The 20,345-nt window shown below is 46.8% G+C and overlaps 5 protein-coding genes across 5 annotated transcripts; 2 read left to right on the forward strand and 3 right to left on the reverse strand.

The window, feature by feature from the left end:
- Nucleotides 1–432: 432 nt before the first annotated feature.
- On the forward strand, nucleotides 433–1,235 carry LACBIDRAFT_331755 (uncharacterized protein; the record flags this gene model as incomplete). The annotated part of the gene is made up of 4 exons (XM_001886140.1): nucleotides 433–555; nucleotides 605–886; nucleotides 934–1,106; nucleotides 1,166–1,235. 4 exons carry the CDS (start codon nucleotides 433–435, stop codon nucleotides 1,233–1,235), a joined length of 648 nt encoding a protein of 215 aa, XP_001886175.1.
- Nucleotides 1,236–1,370: 135 nt separating this feature from the next.
- LACBIDRAFT_331756 (uncharacterized protein) lies at nucleotides 1,371–2,337 on the reverse strand (the record flags this gene model as incomplete). The annotated part of the gene is made up of 3 exons (XM_001886210.1): nucleotides 1,371–1,931; nucleotides 2,072–2,184; nucleotides 2,283–2,337. 3 exons carry the CDS (start codon nucleotides 2,335–2,337, stop codon nucleotides 1,371–1,373), a joined length of 729 nt encoding a protein of 242 aa, XP_001886245.1.
- A 1,133-nt stretch (nucleotides 2,338–3,470) lies between these two features.
- On the reverse strand, nucleotides 3,471–4,903 carry LACBIDRAFT_307571 (uncharacterized protein; the record flags this gene model as incomplete). Its single annotated transcript, XM_001886211.1, has 4 exons — nucleotides 3,471–3,823; nucleotides 3,877–4,344; nucleotides 4,397–4,412; nucleotides 4,472–4,903. 4 exons carry the CDS (start codon nucleotides 4,901–4,903, stop codon nucleotides 3,471–3,473), a joined length of 1,269 nt encoding a protein of 422 aa, XP_001886246.1.
- Nucleotides 4,904–11,825: 6,922 nt separating this feature from the next.
- LACBIDRAFT_331758 (uncharacterized protein) lies at nucleotides 11,826–12,928 on the reverse strand (the record flags this gene model as incomplete). The annotated part of the gene is made up of 7 exons (XM_001886212.1): nucleotides 11,826–11,893; nucleotides 12,028–12,089; nucleotides 12,205–12,272; nucleotides 12,325–12,412; nucleotides 12,469–12,529; nucleotides 12,599–12,688; nucleotides 12,910–12,928. 7 exons carry the CDS (start codon nucleotides 12,926–12,928, stop codon nucleotides 11,826–11,828), a joined length of 456 nt encoding a protein of 151 aa, XP_001886247.1.
- Nucleotides 12,929–17,082: 4,154 nt separating this feature from the next.
- Nucleotides 17,083–17,869, forward strand: LACBIDRAFT_331760 (uncharacterized protein; the record flags this gene model as incomplete). Its single annotated transcript, XM_001886141.1, has 4 exons — nucleotides 17,083–17,139; nucleotides 17,184–17,423; nucleotides 17,473–17,633; nucleotides 17,767–17,869. The coding sequence occupies 4 exons, from the start codon at nucleotides 17,083–17,085 to the stop codon at nucleotides 17,867–17,869; spliced, it is 561 nt and encodes a 186-aa protein (XP_001886176.1).
- Nucleotides 17,870–20,345: the final 2,476 nt, after the last annotated feature.

Consider the following 20,345-nt stretch of genomic DNA (forward strand, 5'->3'; position numbering starts at 1 on the left):
CGGTAAATATGTCAATTCTCCACTAAAAAATATGATTTTTGGATCGTTAGAAAGCGTTTAAACAGGGGAATATTTGTGTGTAACGTTAGGACACAAAGACCGGTTATAACCGGTCCTAACCGGTTTTTGTTTGGTCTTGAATATTTTGGGATGACACCTAACCACTAGAGGCTGACACTTAGCAGCGGCAGCAGGCACCTTGCTTGCTGACAAATACACTGCTTTGCACCAATGCGAAGCGACTTTTTTTTCATAACGAAGGAAACAGTGTTCAAGAGCTAGTTACATGGAAATACATATTTAAACATTGGAAAGAGGACGACGGTATCATGGTTCTGAGTGTTGAACGTTAAATCGTTCAACGGTTTGAATTGACGAAAGTCAGACCGATCGATGATGTCATATACCCTGGCTTTGCTGTATCTCACCATTATGCCACAATTTTCTCCATATCCGCAATCTGACATGTTAAGGGACTTTGGTATTACTGAAGAACAACCGGTTTTCGATTACAACGTTAGAGAGATAGAAGCATCTCAAGCATCTCATGACCCGGTCGGTTGTTGTTCAGGATTGAAACCCATGACGTTGATATGTTCAACAGCCATTCGTACGCTTTGTCAAGTGTATCTTTTACGGTACAGACTGTACCAAACCGTTCTTGGTCAAGGTGCCATACCATGTTGGGATGCATAACCAGCAAACTGTTTCTTCTCTTGACACAAGCTACTGGTTACCACAAGGCGCCAGCGGTGCGATGGTAGTCTTTACTCCCAAAGTCTACGAGATATGCTCCCCCCCCCAAGAAGATTCTGAAGGAGAGTCCGTGTCTTCTCAGGATGAAGCTAATGTTGAACGTCTTTATTCAATCATTTATTCACCACAAGTTAGTGTCGTTGTCCTTATACTTTGCACTTTCTAAAAGGAAAATAGCCCCGAGAGGGTGTTCCCCATGGATTGAGGGTCAACCAGCTCGTTCACAGTTTCGAGGAGGATTTAGCAGATGATTGTCTGGGTAATATGCTGATCGCGTCGCGTCGATTCAACGATTCTCTTTGGGACACCAGTGAAAACGATATATCCAGAGCCAATGTTGTTCTGATAAGGTTTTTTTTTTTCCCCGGCGAAGCAAATTTTTCTAATGGCTTAACGTATGCTACGATAGTGCTGTGGACAGTGATGAATTTGTCGAACTTGATTGGCAGACAGTACTAGGAGAAGTAGATATATCGTAGAATAATTTTGAGTTAGCTTCGACATCGATGTGTATGCCATCAATATTGGTTAATGATCTTGAATTCCGGTTGTTGGATGTATGGTACCACAGTTAGATCTCCAAACCTGATTCTTAAAGTAAACAATAGCTCACTTTAAATGTAGCTGGCTGGTAAGTATCTTGCGTAAAATTGAGGAGTATTCTGACGATCAATGAACCGTATCGAAAGGGTTGTCGAATCAGTTACCCATGGTAGTTCTGGCAGACTGACTTTACGACCTCCTACTTGGATGATGTTTATCGAACGTAGACGCGGGAAATGTATTTTGTTCAGCATCGGTTGCAAATATTGCCAATCGAGATGTTTGCCATCGTCTGCCTCCATCACGAGGAATAGCTTTTCAAGTCTCCAACCACCAGCTGTTCGCCACCCGTCGAAGCCCTTGCTGACTTCGCTGAAGTCGCCGTGTTGCAGACGAGGACACGCACGCTGGTCACCAACGTGGTCTTGCATATATTTTGCAGTCGGCGCATGGCTGTTAACAATTAATACCGCTGCTGACATAGGACGGAGTGCCATACCAGAGACGGCAAGGATTTCGATGTTTGGTTTCCAATAATGTAGGAAGCCCGGTATCATCATTGCTGAATCATGATCGTGCACTACACGGAGGGCAGAGAAATCCATTATGGGACTTGCGTCGTTCCATTTCGCCTTGAATAGACGAAAAACGTGAACATGTCATTCCGCGCAAGATAGAATATGGTTGGTTTTGGGATGGACCGTCTGACGTTCCTCTCGACTCCAGAACGAGGAGTGAAGAGTATGTGAAGGTTGTAAAGCTTTAGACGCACAACGTTGTGACAGTGCGCAAAGGTGATGACTGGAAAGAACCGGAATTGAGAGAGTGCGACGGTTGTGAGGTCTGGCAATGAAAATATGCGAATGAACTCTGACCGCAATTCTTCTGGGATGGCGTTCCAGTTAGTGTTTAAAGGTTCAGTTCAGTCCGGTTTTTTGCCCCGAAAACGCGCAGCCGTGGACCGCAACCGGTCCAGGACCGACCCAGATATTGAGGGAACCGAACCGAACCACCTAGGACCGGTCTTTTGCGGTCCATGATACCGGTTCAGACCGATCCAGACCGGTTTTTTTACATATAATTTATTATACCAATATAAACCATTTGTATCTCAACCATTATTACTCTGAAAAATAAACGGGTTATATAAAATAGTAAAGCATATAAATACCCGTCATTCTACCAATTTTCAAGAGATTTAATGAAGATTTGACATAGCTATGACTGAAACCGAATTATATCTCATAGAGACTCGGGTAAAATATGGATTTGGTTATATCTTTCTCAATTCTTAACCGTTTTTGATGAAACAAAAACCCAATAAAAGGCAATAAACGTGGTTACAAGGCTATGTAACGCACGTGACCGTTTAACCGGTTGCAACCGATTAAAACCGGTCTTTGAACGGTTTTAAAAGATTTTCGAAATGAGGCAACCGGCAACCGGACCAACCCCAAATTGGGGCAACTGCAACCGAAAAAAAGACCGGACCATGATCCGGTTCAGTTCGGTCCACCGGTTTTTTGCGGTCCTATGGACTGAACCTTTAAACACTAGTTCCAGTTCCTTCTGGGATATTCTCCTGTGAGATCGATACTCTTTAGCAGATAAAATCGTTTCATCAGACCCGTTTGTATGTCCCAGTCAGAGTAATGCAGCTGATAATGAAGGTGGTGAACATATTCGGTGATGTGTGGACTGGCATGTAAAAGATTGTAGAGGCATAGAATTGTGGGCCCCGCCACCAAAATTGTCGCGAAAAGACGTCTTCGCGATGGTCGAACCAACGTTTGACATGTTTGGGACATCGAAGATAGTGTTTTCCAATCTTCAGCAAGCAACAGTTGGTCCACGACGTTTTCTTGTAAGACGTCCATTGGGATGTCGACTCGCATTCTTCTTTCCAATTGTTTGTCAGTTCGGTATGGTAGTAGACTATCTGACTTACTTGTGAACAACTCTTTCCGAAGGTGTCAGAACGGTCTAACGAGTGTCCAATACGATGACAAATCAAAGTACTATTTTTCCAAGTCTATCGATGCGTGCACTCTTTTGTGGTTGTTGTGTACGACGTTGTTAGGTCAATCAATAGAAAAAATACAAAGGAGCGGTACAAATGAATCTTAATAATAGTGCTACATCAAGGGCAAATAAGCTATCAAGAACGTCAATCAAACTCCGGTCCTTCCTTTTTTTGCGTTGCTGCCGTCCTCGTCCCCAGGACCAGCCTTACGCTTACCATCGTTCACCATCGTATGACCCGAGCGCAGATTGGAAGGTCCCGCCGCTGCATTCTGTGGAAGAGCCGATTGCTGGGTAGGTCCAGATGGTGAGGGGGTTTTCGGTGTCTGTGGAGTTGTGAACTCCGAATATGGCTCAGAACTTGCGGTAGAAGAGCCATCAGAACGGCGCGGAGGAGTATTTGGAGGCCAAGGTGTGAACTGGTCGTTAGGGCCTCTGATAGGAAGAGGGCTCTGGAGAGGAGATACCGGAGCTTGTTCTGCAATAGGAATTCTTTCCGTTCCTGCACATAAAGAGGTTATTTGTTAGTTGGTGTAACTGACGTTGAACGCGTACCAACTGCGCCCTTCGATGCGATTGCTTGGATTGTGGGGGTGGCTACGCCCAGCGTTGGGTTCAGTTGAACTGGGGCAGAGCCTGTCGGGACAGGAGGATAAAACACGGATACGGCAGCAACTTGTTCGCTCCTCGTTGGGCCGGTAGTTGGCAAACGTACTGGGCCAGCACCACGTCGATAGGGGCTGGGTTGTTTGGGTGGTGCACGCTTCAATACGATGATCTGCTCGATGGCCGCGGAGAAGGTGTCATAATTTTTGTCTTGGATGTAGTAGTGTTTTAGACGGAATGTGAGCTCAACTAAAGCCCCTTTGATCGTTTCTGTGACATTCATAGGTAGCACGGCCGCTTCGGTTTCGTCGTAGACCATCAACGGTAACACTTTATGAGTCTGAACCAAGTCCGCGAGGGCTTCCCGCTCATTCGCGCGAACTGGCCAAGCATTGGTATCCAATTCCGATCCCGGCGCTATAGTTTTTCAAGTCAGTAAGTTGTAGTCAGTAACTGAAGGTTGACGTACGATCGAAAGCGGGATCCTGGGGATAATTGGGGTGTATTAGAGAAGCGAGTCGTCACTTGATGTATGACCGCTTACCTTCAGCGTAAAGATTGGCGCAGTGAAACGAAGGGAAGAGTTGACCCCTTCGGCCAGCACAAAGAACTTGTGATCTTGAGAAGTTGCGATGAGGCCTTGTAAAGTCGTGATGGCCGTGATGGACCTATCCCAGTCACTTCTGAAGTCGACGTCGCTGGGTTTCACAAGAGTTAGCCCAAACTTGGAGGATGCAAGTGTGTTATAGGCTCCATGGTTACCCCAGGGTTCGACTGCTAAGCGACTATCGGAGACTTCGCCGACAACGACGCATACTGTCTCTTTAATGTCGCTTCCGGCAGCGGGATGGGAGTCGACGAGCTTGTGTCCACTGCCATAGCTGCCCCATCCTACAGTGGATGTCCAACCCGGACTGGCAGTATACTGACGCGTTCGGAGGAGCCTGTTACGAGTTGCTGGTCCACTGTACACCATAATTGCTTTGACGTATCAGACATGGTTTATAGCATGGAGAGTGATGTAAGTACTCACCAAGTCGATGTGGTCAACACAAAAGAGAGTTGCGAGAATTGTAAGGCTAAAATCGAGGTCAGACTGTCGCTTATATAGATTTTTCTCTCTACCCACGAGGGAAAAAAAAAAAAAAAGAGGGTGATAGTTTCTCGATCCGTTGAAAATTTTACTTGCCTTCTACCGCGATCTGTCCGACGGCCGTGGGCGTGATGACAGGGAGTCATCTGCGAAGACCGCATTGTCGAAGAAATAGGAGATCTGTTTAAATTTCATTCAAGAAGTGTTATGAATGTAGTTTACGAATTCTAAGGCGAAAAAGACAAAAGGGCTATGGGAAGCGAGCAGCAGTCTCGACAGCTAACATTGCGAATCTCATGTCCGCTACTCTCAGTTTATCAGACGGATGATTGGTGAAGAGTGCATCATCGAAGCCACGTAGAAGCCTTATACTGGACCTGCCTTTCCCTCTTGATAAAGCGACATACGCGTTGAACGGATCCAGTTTCCCTCCTGGCGGGTTTGCTATATCGAGGTAAAGAAAGGGAATTGTTTGGCCTTGGGACTTGTAGTCTGTGAATGCGTATGCAGGAGTAATGGAAACCTGTCTTCTGGTCACGGAGACCTTCTGCCCAGCTTGGTCGAAGAACTTGAAACCTTTTTCGGATGGGGAAATGGGAAGCAGTCCCAACTTCAGTCCTTCGAAGTGATGCGTAACTTGGATATCTGGGCGAAACAGTATCACAGCGGGAGGGTAATCCAAATGAATGGCACCGTCCTCGTCAGGTTCCTTTAACATCTCCCTTGGATCGAGAACGATATCCTCAATGGTGCCACGGGTCCCGTTCGCCAAATCTCTTTCGGTTGACAAGTTCAATGTCACCATGACACGCATGCCGATTGCTACTTTCACTTGATCAGATAGGTTGCCTGTGTGTTTCGATTTCATTCCTGCGACGAGGACTCGGTGAGGTAATGTCAAGGGAGAGTGTGATCGGCCAATTGTGTCTTCCGCGGACGAGATGAAGAGCCTGTGGCCAGACATGACACAATGCCTTGCGATAGCTGCGTCGTTCCACGCCTCGCGAACGGAATGACGAGATGTTACCAGTACAGAGTTCAGCAACGGTACAGACTGTGCACCGTCTTCCGGTTTAATGATCAGCTTTTTCACTTCCTTTAGATCTTCCTCAGTGCATTCCCCTTCCCTTAACCTGTCCAATACGCCTTTCCACACCAAATCAGTTACCCTTTTCTGCTCCGTTAGAATGATGACGGTCTTGAATTGGTTGAAGATTTCTAGACCAACGGCTGAACGGACACTTTGTTTATCCCAGATGGTCGGGTCATATAGAGCTCCTGTCTTCTGTATGGGTGGAAATTGGTGGAAGTCCCCGAACAGGATCACGTTCATACCACCAAATGGCAAAGCTGGGTCTCCTTGACCGTGAGTGTGGCGAACATGGCTTACGACTTCGGATAAGCAGGCCAAATGGACTTTGGTCAGCATGGAGCACTCATCCACTATCAAAGTTCTCCTGTTGGCGATGTTTCTGTTTCTTTTTGCGACCGTTACTTTTGGAGCTGAAGAAAGCCAATCGCCTAAAGGAGGTGTTTTGATGCCCATTCCTGCAAAGGAATATGTAGTTTGTCCGCCAATGAGGCTCGCAGCAACACCAGAAGTTGCTGTCTTAGATAGCATGTGCGAGGCGTTATGTTCAGCAAAAGTCTCCGAAATAGCATTGATTACAACAGACTTTCCAGTACCGCCTTGGCCGAGCACCAGCATCAGCAGTTGCTTAGTGTTCTCGCCGTTCAAATGGGCTAGCAGATCCTGTTCGACGATGTCATGAGCACGTCTCTGATCTGCGTTGAGAAGAGCAAGGTTCGGTCTATTTGAAGGTTCAAGACACATTCGTGGAAGCTGTATCACCGTTGATTCTACAACAGGCGGAGCTGACCGAGGGAGAGAAGGAAGAATAGTTTCTCCCGCGATCCCGTTTCCAAGTGGGAGTGATTCATCTTCAATGATGGTCCTTAACTGTCTTGACCAATCCATGAATAGCGTCATATCATCCATTGTCGCCTTCCTAGGGTTTTCACGATAATCTGTCGATTGCTGTTCCCCGTTGAAGATTCCGGCCGCATGCGCGATAGCTAGCGCATCTGAACCGAAAGCTTGGAGGTCTCTGCTGAATCTACTCTCTCTTGCATGTTCGACATCCCATTCAGATAACGGACGTGGTGCGGGGTTTTCTAATTGCTGTTCAGCTAGCTCCGCTGCCTGTTGCCGAACGGTGAGCAAGCCACCATCATAAGGTTGGTTTGACCGGTTTTTGGCGCCATCTGAACACTCGTGGAAGTACTGGATGTTGACCACAATATTTTTCGCTTTTTGTGACGCAGTCGACATAAATGTATCGAAGCTTTGTGACCAGTTGCGGCCGTCCAGCAAGAGATCGGTTTCCAACCTTCTCCATGGCTTCAATAGCAGCAAGATACTTGCGCAATATAGGTCGCGGTCGTCGTCACGGTTGTTTCTTGGGAACCATCTTCCCACAAAATCGGGCATTGTCTCATGTCCTTTTCCCCGCATGATACGACATCGACTACCTTTTCCAGAACCGTCTTTGTAAGGAAACCTGTCGTGAGCTGTCCGGCCTCTTCTTGTGCGGCTTTCGCCGTCATTCATTTCGCGGACGGGATCACCTTCGTAGGTGTCCAGGTTGTAATCAAGAAAGTTGTATAGCTCCAAGCCATCACCCCTGAATGTGTAATCTTTCAATTGATCACGGAGTGTCAGAACACCGTCTTGGATTTCGACCTGCACGGTATCATCCTGCAATAAAGTTTGTTGGATTGCGTGACTTGACAGTGCTACTTAAATATACACACCATAGCAGGTTCACTTCCACCGTTGTCAATTTCCGTGGTTGCTGCGGGGTTTGGCTGAGATGGTGTGGAACTTGTTGATTCCTCGACAAGGTGTAACTCGGTCGTTGTGTTGGGAAATGTAGTTGAGCGATGCCTGAGTGGTGGTCAGTGCGTGTCATGGCACGAAAGACCTGATTCTCACCTTCCTACACGTAGGGTGGGAAATATTCTCTTCAAAGCTGCTACAGCGCTGTCCCAGAAGATAGTCACAAAAGTGTGTGATATATACCGATCCCCCCAACCCATAAGATAGCTGACGACCTCAGGTGCGCTGAACTCTTGATCACGGCTGATTGAATTAACACAACGTTCTAGTAGTCTTTTGCTTCGATTAATAGCATCCTGATCGGAACGTTCTTTGATATTATGGTAAGCTAGCCTTTTAGCAAGGATTGCTGATGTGTTCTTTGATCTCGATTGCTTCTTGGTGGTGTACGTGGTGATATACCATGTAATGTCTTTGCTCTCTGGAGCATTTGTGATCAGTTTCATATCGTGATTAGCTCGTAAGGACTGCAGGAGTGCGTGGTTCCAATTGTTGAGATATCCACAATAACGCTTTGGTCCCCAAGCGCCATTGGATTCAATCCATTCCCGACTTGACAGAGCGAACGGAGCCCGTCTTTTACAGAGAAGCCAATTGCCTATCATTCTCTTGCATGTGTCTAGGGTGCATGTATGATATTGGACCGCACGCGCAAGTCGTCGTTCACGGTCTCTGCATTTGTTTGCGTAGTCCGGTTCCTCAGGATCTAGAGGCCGAGAGTATGCAAGACTGCTTTCGACCGGCAATGCGAGGACCGAATTTGCATCCAACTCGTCGATATCAGCGCTTATGGTTGCCCGTATGAAGTCGCAGACTCTCTCGCGGAAGGTTTCGCTGGTCAAAAGCGATTTCATTTGTTGCGATGTCGGGGCACCAACCAACCACATGATAATATGGAGGTGAAGGGTACCCCTTCCCTGGGCTTCCACCGTGCCAATATAACTGTTCACTTTTCCTACTATGCCATCCTTTCTGGACACTTTCCGACCACGCTTGCTACCGGTGATGCCAAACAGTTCCTCCAAAACGGCCGCCACGAGGAAGTGGAAAAATCTTGCAGCTGCGTACGGATCCCTAGCAATGTTTGCACCACGCTCTTTCGAACTTGGACCAAGGGTAGCATCAAAATGGTCCATATTGATATCCACCCCGGCCATGACTTGTGCGATTGGATCCTGTGTATCGCTTGGGTTTATTGTGATCCATAAACTAGGTGGACTCTGCATTACGGTGGTTCCCCATATTTTCGATCTGATGTTTTTTCTTGACTCGTCAGTGCCTTGAACATGAGAACGGACTGCTGTCAGTTGGGTCCGAAGAGCTTGAACGGAAGGGTTCGAAAATGGGGCGCAGCGAGATTCTTCAGCGCTGGCTGCGATGAGATCCGATGGTTTCAACATTCGGATTGCAGCTTCGTTTGCGCGGAAGGTTGAGCGCTTCATTTGCAGGGTAGCGGATCTGCACACCATCCGTTTTTGTATGACGCCAAAGACTTGAAAGATGAACTGTATATCATATCTGAACCGTTTATCGTGGTATTGTAAAGTCCAGCGTGCATGAGCCTCGTAAGGCACGTCCTGGTCTCTACCGACTTCAAAACCACCTGCGCCATAAGGAAAAAGGACGGGGAAGGAGCCCAGGAGGTGATTTGGATTGCTGGGACCACCATCGGTCCTCATACCAGTGTTCTTATCTTTGCGAGCATATTCGTTGACGAAAGCGCTGGAACGTCGCACTGCAAATCTAGGAATATTTGTTGCAAGGTCGGAGGTGTTTGCTAATGCATGCGCTAGCACATCATTTTCCGTAACGCCTGAGCCAGAAATGTCTATCATTCCTGTGGCTTGAAGAGGGATTACCGCCGGTTGACGTTCTATTGATTGATATATCAGTGGAACATAGATGACAGCGACTTGACAATCACCTTCTTCACGATATATGGCATCTTGCATCTCGACGTCGTCCAAATTGACGAGACCTGCACAAGATGTTAGAGAAGTTATTTGTTGGATGATGCCTAAAACGTACCTGAAGGGATTCCCGGAAGATAGTCTTTTTGTATGGATAAGTGTGGTTATTATTGGTGCGGTGGTTGACACTGACCTTCTATTGGCATTTCTTCTGTGTATGTTTCGCTAGCGTTTCTAGGATCCAGTGATTCTTCATACATTGTTAGGCTATACACATTGAAGGTAAAAAGCACAAGGCGAACCACGATGATCTTCACCGTCGACGGGTACATAGCCTTCATGTTCACGCGCCAACGAACCAGTATCGGTTGAATGTTTAGCACTGATAACTAGTTCTCTTGGTACACCATCTTCCGGAAGCTGTAAAAGGTTTTCAGCCGAGATAACAATCTCGCGATATAAGGGATTGTTTTCTTTCAACCATTCCAACGCGGCTTTCACCCGGCTTCTGCGAACATGGAACATGTGCGGCATTTGGCCTCTGGGTAAGTTGTCTGGGCCAACAAATGTCACGCCTATTATGGAGGATAAGATGGCTGCAGGAGGCGGAAGAACGACGCCGTCTATCATATGTTTGATTTCGTTCGTGTCTAGCCGATAGGTGGAAACGTTTCCCCTTAATCCACTCTGCGGATCTATCCCCCAATATCGAGATCGCCTGTCTTTCGGATAGAGCTTGACAATGTATGCCACAGGATAATACTTTGCAATGAGAAGCCGTTCCGGAAGAGTCAATACCTTGAGCACCCACGGTACCTCTCCAATCCACATATTATTGGCAAGGGATAAAAGGGGCGTTTTGTTTTGATGCAGTGCTCTGTCGCATTCAAGACACATCGTCACTTTCCCGTTTCGAACGGCCGAGGTCTCCAATAGCATATCTTCACTGAGTACATGCGCTTGATGGGGGCGAGAAGGATGGAGACGGTCGTGATTTGGTATGTCCTTCAACGACATGCTTTTGGAGTTTGTCAACGATACTTCTCTTGCACAAGCGGCGCAAACGACGGAGGCTAAAGCTTCATCACCTGTCCCCTTTATAAATCCAGAAATGCATTGTTTGACAACGTCTTCTGTTGGGGCGCGTAGAAAGTCATTGTCAGCATCGATGAGTGGTAAATCGTTTATGTTTTGTGAGGCAATTTCGCCCGCAGGTGATGATTCGCGCTCTACAGGGCTGGTACGAGTGGAAGCAGAAACATTGGGAATGTTTGGCGCAGGGGGATGCAGTGGGGAATCGCCGACATTGGGATCTGGTTCATCTGGAAGAAACAAAGGCTGTTGTTCCAGAAACGGGTTTGAATGTGTAGAAAAGTCATTGTCAGGATCGATGAGTGGTAAATCGTTTCTATTTTGTGAGCTATTTTCACCCGCAAGTGAGGAATCGTGCTCTACGTCGCTGGTAAGAGTGGAAAGGTGTGTTGGAGAAAGAATGGCATTGTCTTGTGTAGGGGGATGATGTGGGGACTCGCGGACGTTGGGAGCTCGTTCTTCTGGAAGAAACAACGGCTGTTGATCCGGAAACGGGTTTGAATGTGTAGGAATTTCGCCCACTTGAATTCTACGACGCCGTATGTTTAGAGGTTCGGTAGGGAAAGGCCGTTTTCTGGCAGGTTGCAGGAGCTGCAGTGCAACGCGAATGCTGTTTTGTTCCTCTGCGGAAAGGGCAGCGATATGAGACGTCAGAAGCGACCTGTTCCTTTTCACTGCACTTCGCAGAGGAAGTCGACTACAAGCCGATATCAACTGAGCCATGGTGTATAAACCCAAGTCTTCAGCAGCTGTCAGTTCGGTCCATGGCGACGGGTTGCTCTCCATATGAGTGAGTAGGAGGGAGGGGTACGAAGATATATAATGTCAATTTTTGAACAATTGTCCTATGTGAAATTTCGTATCCAATTTTAAATTTGGCGGCTGTATATTAAACTCTAAGTTATTAATGGCTTGTGGCCACAATTTCGGAACGGTTTGTCCGACGGATACCAGTATAGCCGGACACATTGTCTGCAGACATCACAGGTGTCGCATCTGTTGCCGGATTGAAACAAAACCACAGACTTGGCATCCCCAACCGTTGGATGAGGTTTCGCACTATACCATGAATAAGTACAGCGTTGGGACGACATCTTTTTACTCACAGACCTTCTGTGGATAATTTTTCTCGCTCGGACATATCTTTTGAGAGAGGTTGGTATGGTGGCTGCTGATGGATATGTTAACGACAAGCGTCGTAGAAGATGATTGACTCACATATTTTGGTAGAGCGAAGCGATGTGGGAGAAAGGAAAACCTTTTTTTTTTGTTTTTATCCCAACCTTTTTTCTATTATGTAATCGGGAAGCGAGATGACCGATTTCGATCTTCGACAGGTAGAAGTAATACGCTGAATGTGACAGTCAACTACATAGAAACAGTGTATCGTGAAGGAAACTCACCAGGCTTGTACTGGATTGGGCAGCAAATACAAAATTGGAGACGCGCCATGTCCGACCGGGCTTGTATGGTAAAGTTGAGGGGCTCAGCCTACAAAATAAAGAGCTTAAATGTGCCTTCAAACAAATAGAAGTTACTTAACCTACCTCCGGGTCTCATAGATCCCCAAATGTCTTGTCCACCTCCTCCTTAAATTAGCTTCGTGAACTATCTGGTCTTGTATACGACGAATATAACGCATCATCTGATATGGGAGCTTTAGCAGGCTGGACTAACGCCATCCTGATATCCAACCAGGGAACCCTGGGGTTGGGTTGGCTATGCTATGCATCCAGGTTCGCTGTATCCGTTCAGACCAATACGGGTCTACCGGCAACACATCACAGTTACAAAAGGACGATACGAAGTTGTAGGATTAAGAACAGGGTGCGTCATGAGGTCCGTGGTGTATCCCGAATATTATACGGATGCGAAGACCCTATTTGCCGGATGCACCCTGCGTGGCCGAGGAGGCGCTAGCCAGCCGCCAAGTAGCTAGATTGTTGATGGGTCAATAAGATAGTTCGCAACGGAGGCAAGAGACTCACAGTTCCCACGTTTCGACATTCTCGACGCTCAACGAGTTGTTGTAGCTTGGATATCCCATCAAAACGAAGGTTTCGGCGAACTTGGTCCCATTGGCTGATTTGTGGGCATCTTGAACAATATTTCGTTCGCATCGGTGATTGTTTAGCTACCTATGAACATATGAGACATTGAACAGATTCAAACATTTGAGTCCGTACATATGAGCGAGCTTTCGATCGTGAACTTTACTTCCGGCAAATACATCCGCGTCGTTTATTATGTACTATCTATCAATCCTTTACAGGAATAAAGAGACCTGGGTTGGAGGGAGAAAAGAAAAAATTCACAAACTGTTGAGGGACGTTATATACCCCATCATGTTTAGGGCCCGTCAGATAAGTCCTGCCTGACAGGCCCTAAAGAGTTCAGGGTATATATGTTGATTCTTCAAACCGTTAAACCTTCTTTCCCTTTTCTATGTACGTCACTACATACTTTCCACCGTAGTTATACACAATAGATGCTGTTGAAGACAGCTTGAAAATAAGCAGGTATGAAGACCAAACATCTGAATGAGACAGGTAACCGGCATAAGGTTTATTCGTAAGTAAGCTGATACTGCGTGATAGGTTTCTCTACCACAAATGACGGATGTGGTCCAAACCCCAAAAAAGAGGAGGGTCGCAGTAAGTCGAGTTCGTATTACCTTGGTTGATTGCAAGTCTAACCCCAGTCCGTAGAATGCTTCCGTTTTCATTGACATTGAGGCGGCGGTGGAGAATGAAGAGGCAGTGGAATCCGATGACGAAGACCTGGGTCGGTAAAATTTCACTCGTTCAAAATAAAAAAAACGGATTAACTTATTATTACATATAGAGGATCTCATTGACGACACTGATTCTATGGAGGATAATGGTGCACCAGACACCAAATTCGTTCGCGAATTCACTGGGCAAGACGACGATGTGGAAGGGAATTGGCGGGACTTCATCCAACGGGCTCAAGTACGAGGAACGGGTGTCCATGATGTTTCAGACTACGATGGCCCAAGAACAGAAGATTACGGTCTTTACGAGGTCGGATGCCAGGTGCGAACTTCACGTTACAGCAGTCTTTTTTATTGGTTGACATGTAGAACCAGCCAGGGACAGAGGAGACGACGGTGCTGCGAATACTCAAGAAATTTGTGCGTTCTGATGATGTCCGACCTTCGGTTCGAGCAGCACTGGCACTTAGGTCACATCCAGGCCGGGTGTTCATCGAAGCCGCATCTTACGAGGATGTGAATGAGACTGTATGCAGATTCGACAGTCTTAAAACAGGTTCTGTCAGGGCTTTAGAGGCGGATGAAGCACAGGCGTGTCTGCTTGGCGGATCAATTTACACGCCCTCCATCGGTACTTGGATCAGAGTCAGGAAAGGAACCTATCGAGGAGACGTCGGTTACGTTCGCCATGTCAATCCCAGATCACTGCACGCGGATATCGTGGTTGTTCCTCGGATCAACATGGATGCTGCTAGTAAACGGAAGCGCAGTGGGCGACCGCCGCGTCGACAATTTGATCCTTCAGCCGTCACGAAAATATGGGGAGTCAAAAGCGTGGAACAACGAAACGGAATCTCGCTTTTCCGCGACGACACCTACACTTCCGATGGCTATCATCTTTGGAATGACGTCGACTCCGAATTCATCATCCACACAACTTGTGTTCCATCAAGAACCGAATTAGACGACTTCGAAGGATGCACCGAAATTCCGTTTGCCATTTACAATGCCACGCGTCACCACATTGCAGCGAAGACAATCCAATCGGGTGACCGCATTTTGGTCGTAGATGGCGAGTGCAAAGGATTGGAGGGGGAAGTCTGCTCGATCCAAGATGGGGAGGCGGAAGTTTTCATACCTTCCCAGGATTTGTTTCACGTTCTGTGCTTGACAGAGCTTCGGCGAGAATTCAAAGTTGGTGACAATGCAAGGGTGACGTTTGGGCCTCATGCTGGAACGGTGGCATTCGTTCTCAATTCACTCAACGACGTGTTGACTCTCAACGTCCAAGAAACTTCAACGGAGGTAAGAGATTGCATTATTTCATGAACCTAGAAGAAGAAAAACTCAGTCGGGATTATAGATAGCAGTTCTCGTATCCAATGCTGAGTTTTTCCATGCTCCGATGACCTGTGTGGTACCGTCACCGAACGATCACGTGCCAAAAACGATGTGGAAAGAGTTCGAGGTGGTAGAAAGTGGCGTGCGTAAACGAGTAAGGGAGCTCGTGAGTATGAAGGACAACCCAAATTGGTGTTACGAAGGAAAGCGAGTTATTGTTCTGAGGAACAATTTCAAGGGTTACGTTGGCCGGATCGTGTCCACAAACATAGACGAGACTGCGTTGGTGGAACTCGATGCCACTTTGCGAAAGGAGCGGTTCAAATTGACGGAATTGTCTATTCTGTAAGTGCTTTATTAAGCGCATGGTGTCTACTGAATCAAAACACGTAGTGAGCAGGAGACACCCGTAAAGGCCATTCAACACGAAGAAAGAAGAACTGTGTCACGGATCCTCCCATGGAACGCGCCTTCAGAAAAATCAACGCCAGGAACTCCTATGCCGTCCATTCAGGACATACCCCCAAGCCCAGCATGGGATCCTGTATCGGAAGTTACAGAACATGACGAAGGTACGCGTACCTTTTGAAACATGCTTCCATAAGAACGTAATCACAGAATTTAGGATCAGCGTGTTATTGGCTAGCGGACGAGCGATTGGCAACAAGGAGAATTTGTCTCAAAGTCAGGGACTCAGTGCCACCCGAGTACACGGCATATCGAGACAGGACGCTTGAATTTTTGAGACATGAAGGTAACACCGCAGTGGTCAGGTTCCTTCGTGATAGCAAGAACATCCCAATGCAGTACTTGATACCCGTGCACCCTGATATGGAACGGCTGTTGGTAACACCAATGAGAGGAGAGTTAACGGGTAATGTCTACAGAGTCATATCATATGGACCAACGCACTGCAAAATCAGAGATATTTCTATAAAACCTGTACGAAAAAAGGACGATTTCAGCATGCCTACGGACGAACTTGTGCATGTATACAGTTAACGTATGACGACACGCTCTATACCACCGTGCTATTACCAATTTACTTGTAGCTAGACCCTGCGTTGAAACGGACAGAGGACGTTCAGACAGTCATTGCCCGCTCTCCAACGAAGATGGGCGGACTCGAATGGGTCGGTGTTGAGGATGTTCCTACCATCCAAGCCACCCCAACTATATACTCCAACACCTTCCAACCCGTAAGTTAGACGCCAGACCGTTGGGCAGCACTGACCACACGCTCTATCCCACGAAGAAGTCGAAACGTTGTACTCAATGGAACGACTCTCGAGCTGTAGTAATCCCTCTACGGTGGGGGGGGAGGTGCCGGGCATTGTCATCGCATGGGAAGTCAGACCAGGATAGAAGCAGTAAACGCGAGAGGGCGAAAAGGCATTCATCTGGGAAGTAAGGTCTGAAGAGACCAGTGGATGCAATGCCGAAGAGGATTGGCTTTCAAACACTCTGACACGGTATTCCTGTTAAAAGGTTAGAGAGCCGCTTAGTCATAGGATAACGCTCACGTTGAGGATAGAAAAAGATAAGACACATTTCGTCGAATGCAGCTTGTTCGAACGTGGCTTTTCTAACTGTTTATCGGTAGCGTCCCGCGCTTTTGCCCATTCAATCCATACGGGTAGTGTGTCCCGAGGGGACATGATGTCGAGATTTGTCGGTGGGTGCTCTAAAAAACCTAAGGGGTTGACTACGGACAATGCCACAGATCCGGCAACCAAAGCCTGCGTCGACCCAAGCACATCAAAGAACACTTGCAAGTCCTGGGCCTTCATGAACCTCGATAGAGCAAATCTGATGCGGCCCCGAACGATTGATTGACAACTAATGGCGAATTGAGAATTGACGTGGCTCAAAGGCACTATTGTCGCGAAGGTTGGATTATCCGTTACATATTCTGCAACTATGTGCTGAGCGATTTCAGCTGGCATATCCCAACGACGATGTCGAGTTACTCGACCTCGCGAGCCTGAAAGAAACATGGTAAGTTGTTGAAATTTTGACGTGGCGGCAAATATAAAGAGCGGAAAATATACCTACGATGGGCAAACCTTAGTACACACCCACAGTCATGGCCAAGGTCTATTTTGCTCGTCAAAACAATGATTTACTCCAAGAAGCTCGTCTGGTACGTATATCGTCACTTCCAAAATCAAACTAATGATATCCTAGAGGGGTTCTCTCACCTATTGGGGTTTGCTCTATTCAGCGCCGTGCGATAAGCCGATGAAGGTGCGCATTCCACTCCATTTAGGAAGGAGCGTTGCAAGAACTCTGGACGATCTCAATACGGACCGCTGGATTCCCGTCGGCGCGCACTACAAACAATGTCTTGACCTAGAGGACAATCGTGTTTTGGTCGAGTCGGGCTCATCAACCGAACCCACATTTACAGTATATTACTGCAATCGGGTGAGTACAATCTTTTGTTGTCAAATTCAGGCTAGTAATCGATACACAGAGAACCCCGCCCGCATACTATCGCCCTGTTAATGAACTGATTTCGGGAATAGCAAACCGAAAGTGGTACGGAAACGTATTGGTTGTTTGCCACGGCAAACGTAACGCTGTCGCAGGTGTGCAGACGACGCATATCGAATATATTACGGAACAAATCAAACTGTACGTGTTACTTTCACGAAATTAAACGTTGCCTGATGAAACATAGGTTATTGAATGAAGGCGGCCTAACTCAGTTGAAGTAGCAAGGAAGACAATTTAACACCGTTGTATTATATCACACGCGCTCGATTAGAATTACAGAGCACTTGCTGCCTCAGTCATTCAACGATATACGGAGTCCGCCGCAGCGGGTTGCTCAATTTGTTCCGGCGACCGAGTCCGGGACTCCGTCATAGAAGAAAAAAAAGTAAATTGATAGAACTGAATTGAAAGAAAAAAAAATTCATTGATCGAAAAAACAACACAAAAAAAAAAAAAATTGAACCGAAGAAGAGGGGGGAAAAGAACAAGCGGAAGACGCTGAACAGCGTACAAAAAAAAATGTAGCAACTGAGTTACCTCAAGGAAAGAATGTCGGCCTCCTCCACGGACACGGTAAGAGCTATCATCAGTCTGATGCAAGAATTGATAATCTGTACCAGTACCCGAGTATATCGGATTCCGAAAAGAGTAGTACCGAGAGCTCTTGTACAAGTTATTCGGGTGATAGCATGCCAGAGTTACAGTCTCTGAGCGACCCGAGTGACAGTGACAGGGAGGGCTCCAGTTCAGATGTTGTTGAACAACGAAGACCCAACCACGAAAACTCGGCAGTTGAAGTATCAAATGAAAGGCGACAAGTGAGTTCACGACTAGTCAAGTGTCCAATCAAAAAATTAAACATGAACAGACACGAATGCAAAGAGTCAACTATTTGCGGACCCTCGCCTGGTATCGCACACAGTATCTTATTATGGACGAGGCGCCAGTGATGACGGAGAGTCAGTTGCGAGGTGTGATGCACAGTCATCCGCCGAATTTGACCACACAATTACCACAACATGACGGTGAGGAGATGGCATAATGTAGATGGGAGCCAGGGAGTTAGCAAGTGAGAGACCCGCCATTCGAGCACTGCCCATTGTGATCTAAATTGTGAGGCTACCATAGTATATTTACTGTATGTGTTTGGTATGTGTTCACTGGCTCGCGTACGCAATGATAAATAGAAAGTCCAATTGTCCACTCACGCTCGCCTGCGCAAACGGACATCGCCGGTAGTAAGAATGTTCGCTCGCTCGCGTGCGCCATCTGCATCCGTAGAAAGTTTGTACATGCTTGCCCGCTCGCGTGCGCGATATGCAAGAAAAGAGCCCCATGGCCCCTGGAAAGTTTGTTTGTTCATGCTTGCTCGCTCGCGTGCGCGATATGCAAGAAAAGAGCCCCATGGCCCCTGGAAAGTTTGTTTGTTCATGCTTGCTCGCTCGCGTGCGCGATATGCAAGAAAAGAACCCCATGGCCGCTGGGTAGTTTGTTTGTACCTGTTTGGTATTTATGACCCTGGGAGACCTTGACAAGCAAGGTGACTAACCGGACCACGGTTACGGTTAGGATCGGTTAGGTAATTTTTGCGGTCCTGATCGGTTACGGTTCGGTCCAGTCTCGGTTATTTTCCGGTTAACTAACCTAACTTCCAAACACTAGAAATCGACGAAAATCTCTCGTTATTTCCTGACTACTTCCCCAGAAAACCTGGATTCCGGCAGTGTTTCCCCCAATTTCCTCGATTAGACCGGTGTCAGTGGATTTGAAGGAAATTCTTGGGACATTCATAATGTATTTCACTGTCATTTCCCTCACATTCACAATGTATTTCAATGACATTTCCCTCACATTCACTAATTTTGGAACCATTTCATTCATGGGATTCATAAATTATATTGGCGATATATATTGCTTTATGAAATGATTAAGATGTCCTGCATCCAATCAGCATTCCACCTGCGATACACTTGCGTTCAGCTTGCGGTACACTTGAGATACATCTGCGACACACCTGCGACACACTTAAGATACACTTGCGAGAGTTAGTATCCATTGCGAGACTTGCGTACACTTGCATGCAACTTGCGCATCACTTGTGATACACCTGCGAGACCAATGCGAGACACACTAGGACCCCTGAAAGTTCACTAAAATGCCTGATCTAAGCTTATTTAGGCCATTTTGAGCAAAGATGGCACACTGGTGGACTACTTTAACATAAAATTGTGTTGGCACGCCAATGAAAGATGAGCGCATACATGAAAGGAAGCCATAGGCGGAGTTTTGGAGAAAAAGACTGAGAAATGGGCCCTCAGGGTTCATTTTACTGTCGAGATAGAAAATTCACTTTTGGACGGAATTCGGACAAAAATTGGCGTTTTTCATCAGATTTTTTTTTTCAAAAAGGACACCCAACCATCCAAATCATGCACAGATGAACCCAAAATTCGTGGGAAATTTTTCACCACCAAGGATCAGGCATCTATGTGAGATTTCAGGGGTCCTGACACACTTGCAAGAATGTGCGCACAAAATGGATGTTTGCGAGCCACCTGTGGTCAACTTGCAATTAGGCATGAGTAAATAAGAACTAAAACTCTTGTGTAGAAAATTGAACACTGTATTCCGGACTTGTATCGCATAGCAGTGGCCACATTTTAAGTTCTCAAGTGAAGATTACATTTCTTTAGTTTAAATTTACTAAGTACTATGTTGTAGTAGACTATCTGCATGACACCTGCGATACCTGCGATCCTTTTTGATTATCTGCGAGACACTTGCGGTCACCTGCGAACGGGTGGTCCGCAAGTGACCGCAAGTGGCACGCAGATTTCTATATGCCCTCGA

This window comes from Laccaria bicolor, genomic scaffold, assembly GCF_000143565.1.
Source record: "Laccaria bicolor S238N-H82 LACBIscaffold_36 genomic scaffold, whole genome shotgun sequence".
In the NCBI taxonomy this organism is placed as follows: domain Eukaryota; kingdom Fungi; phylum Basidiomycota; class Agaricomycetes; order Agaricales; family Hydnangiaceae; genus Laccaria; species Laccaria bicolor.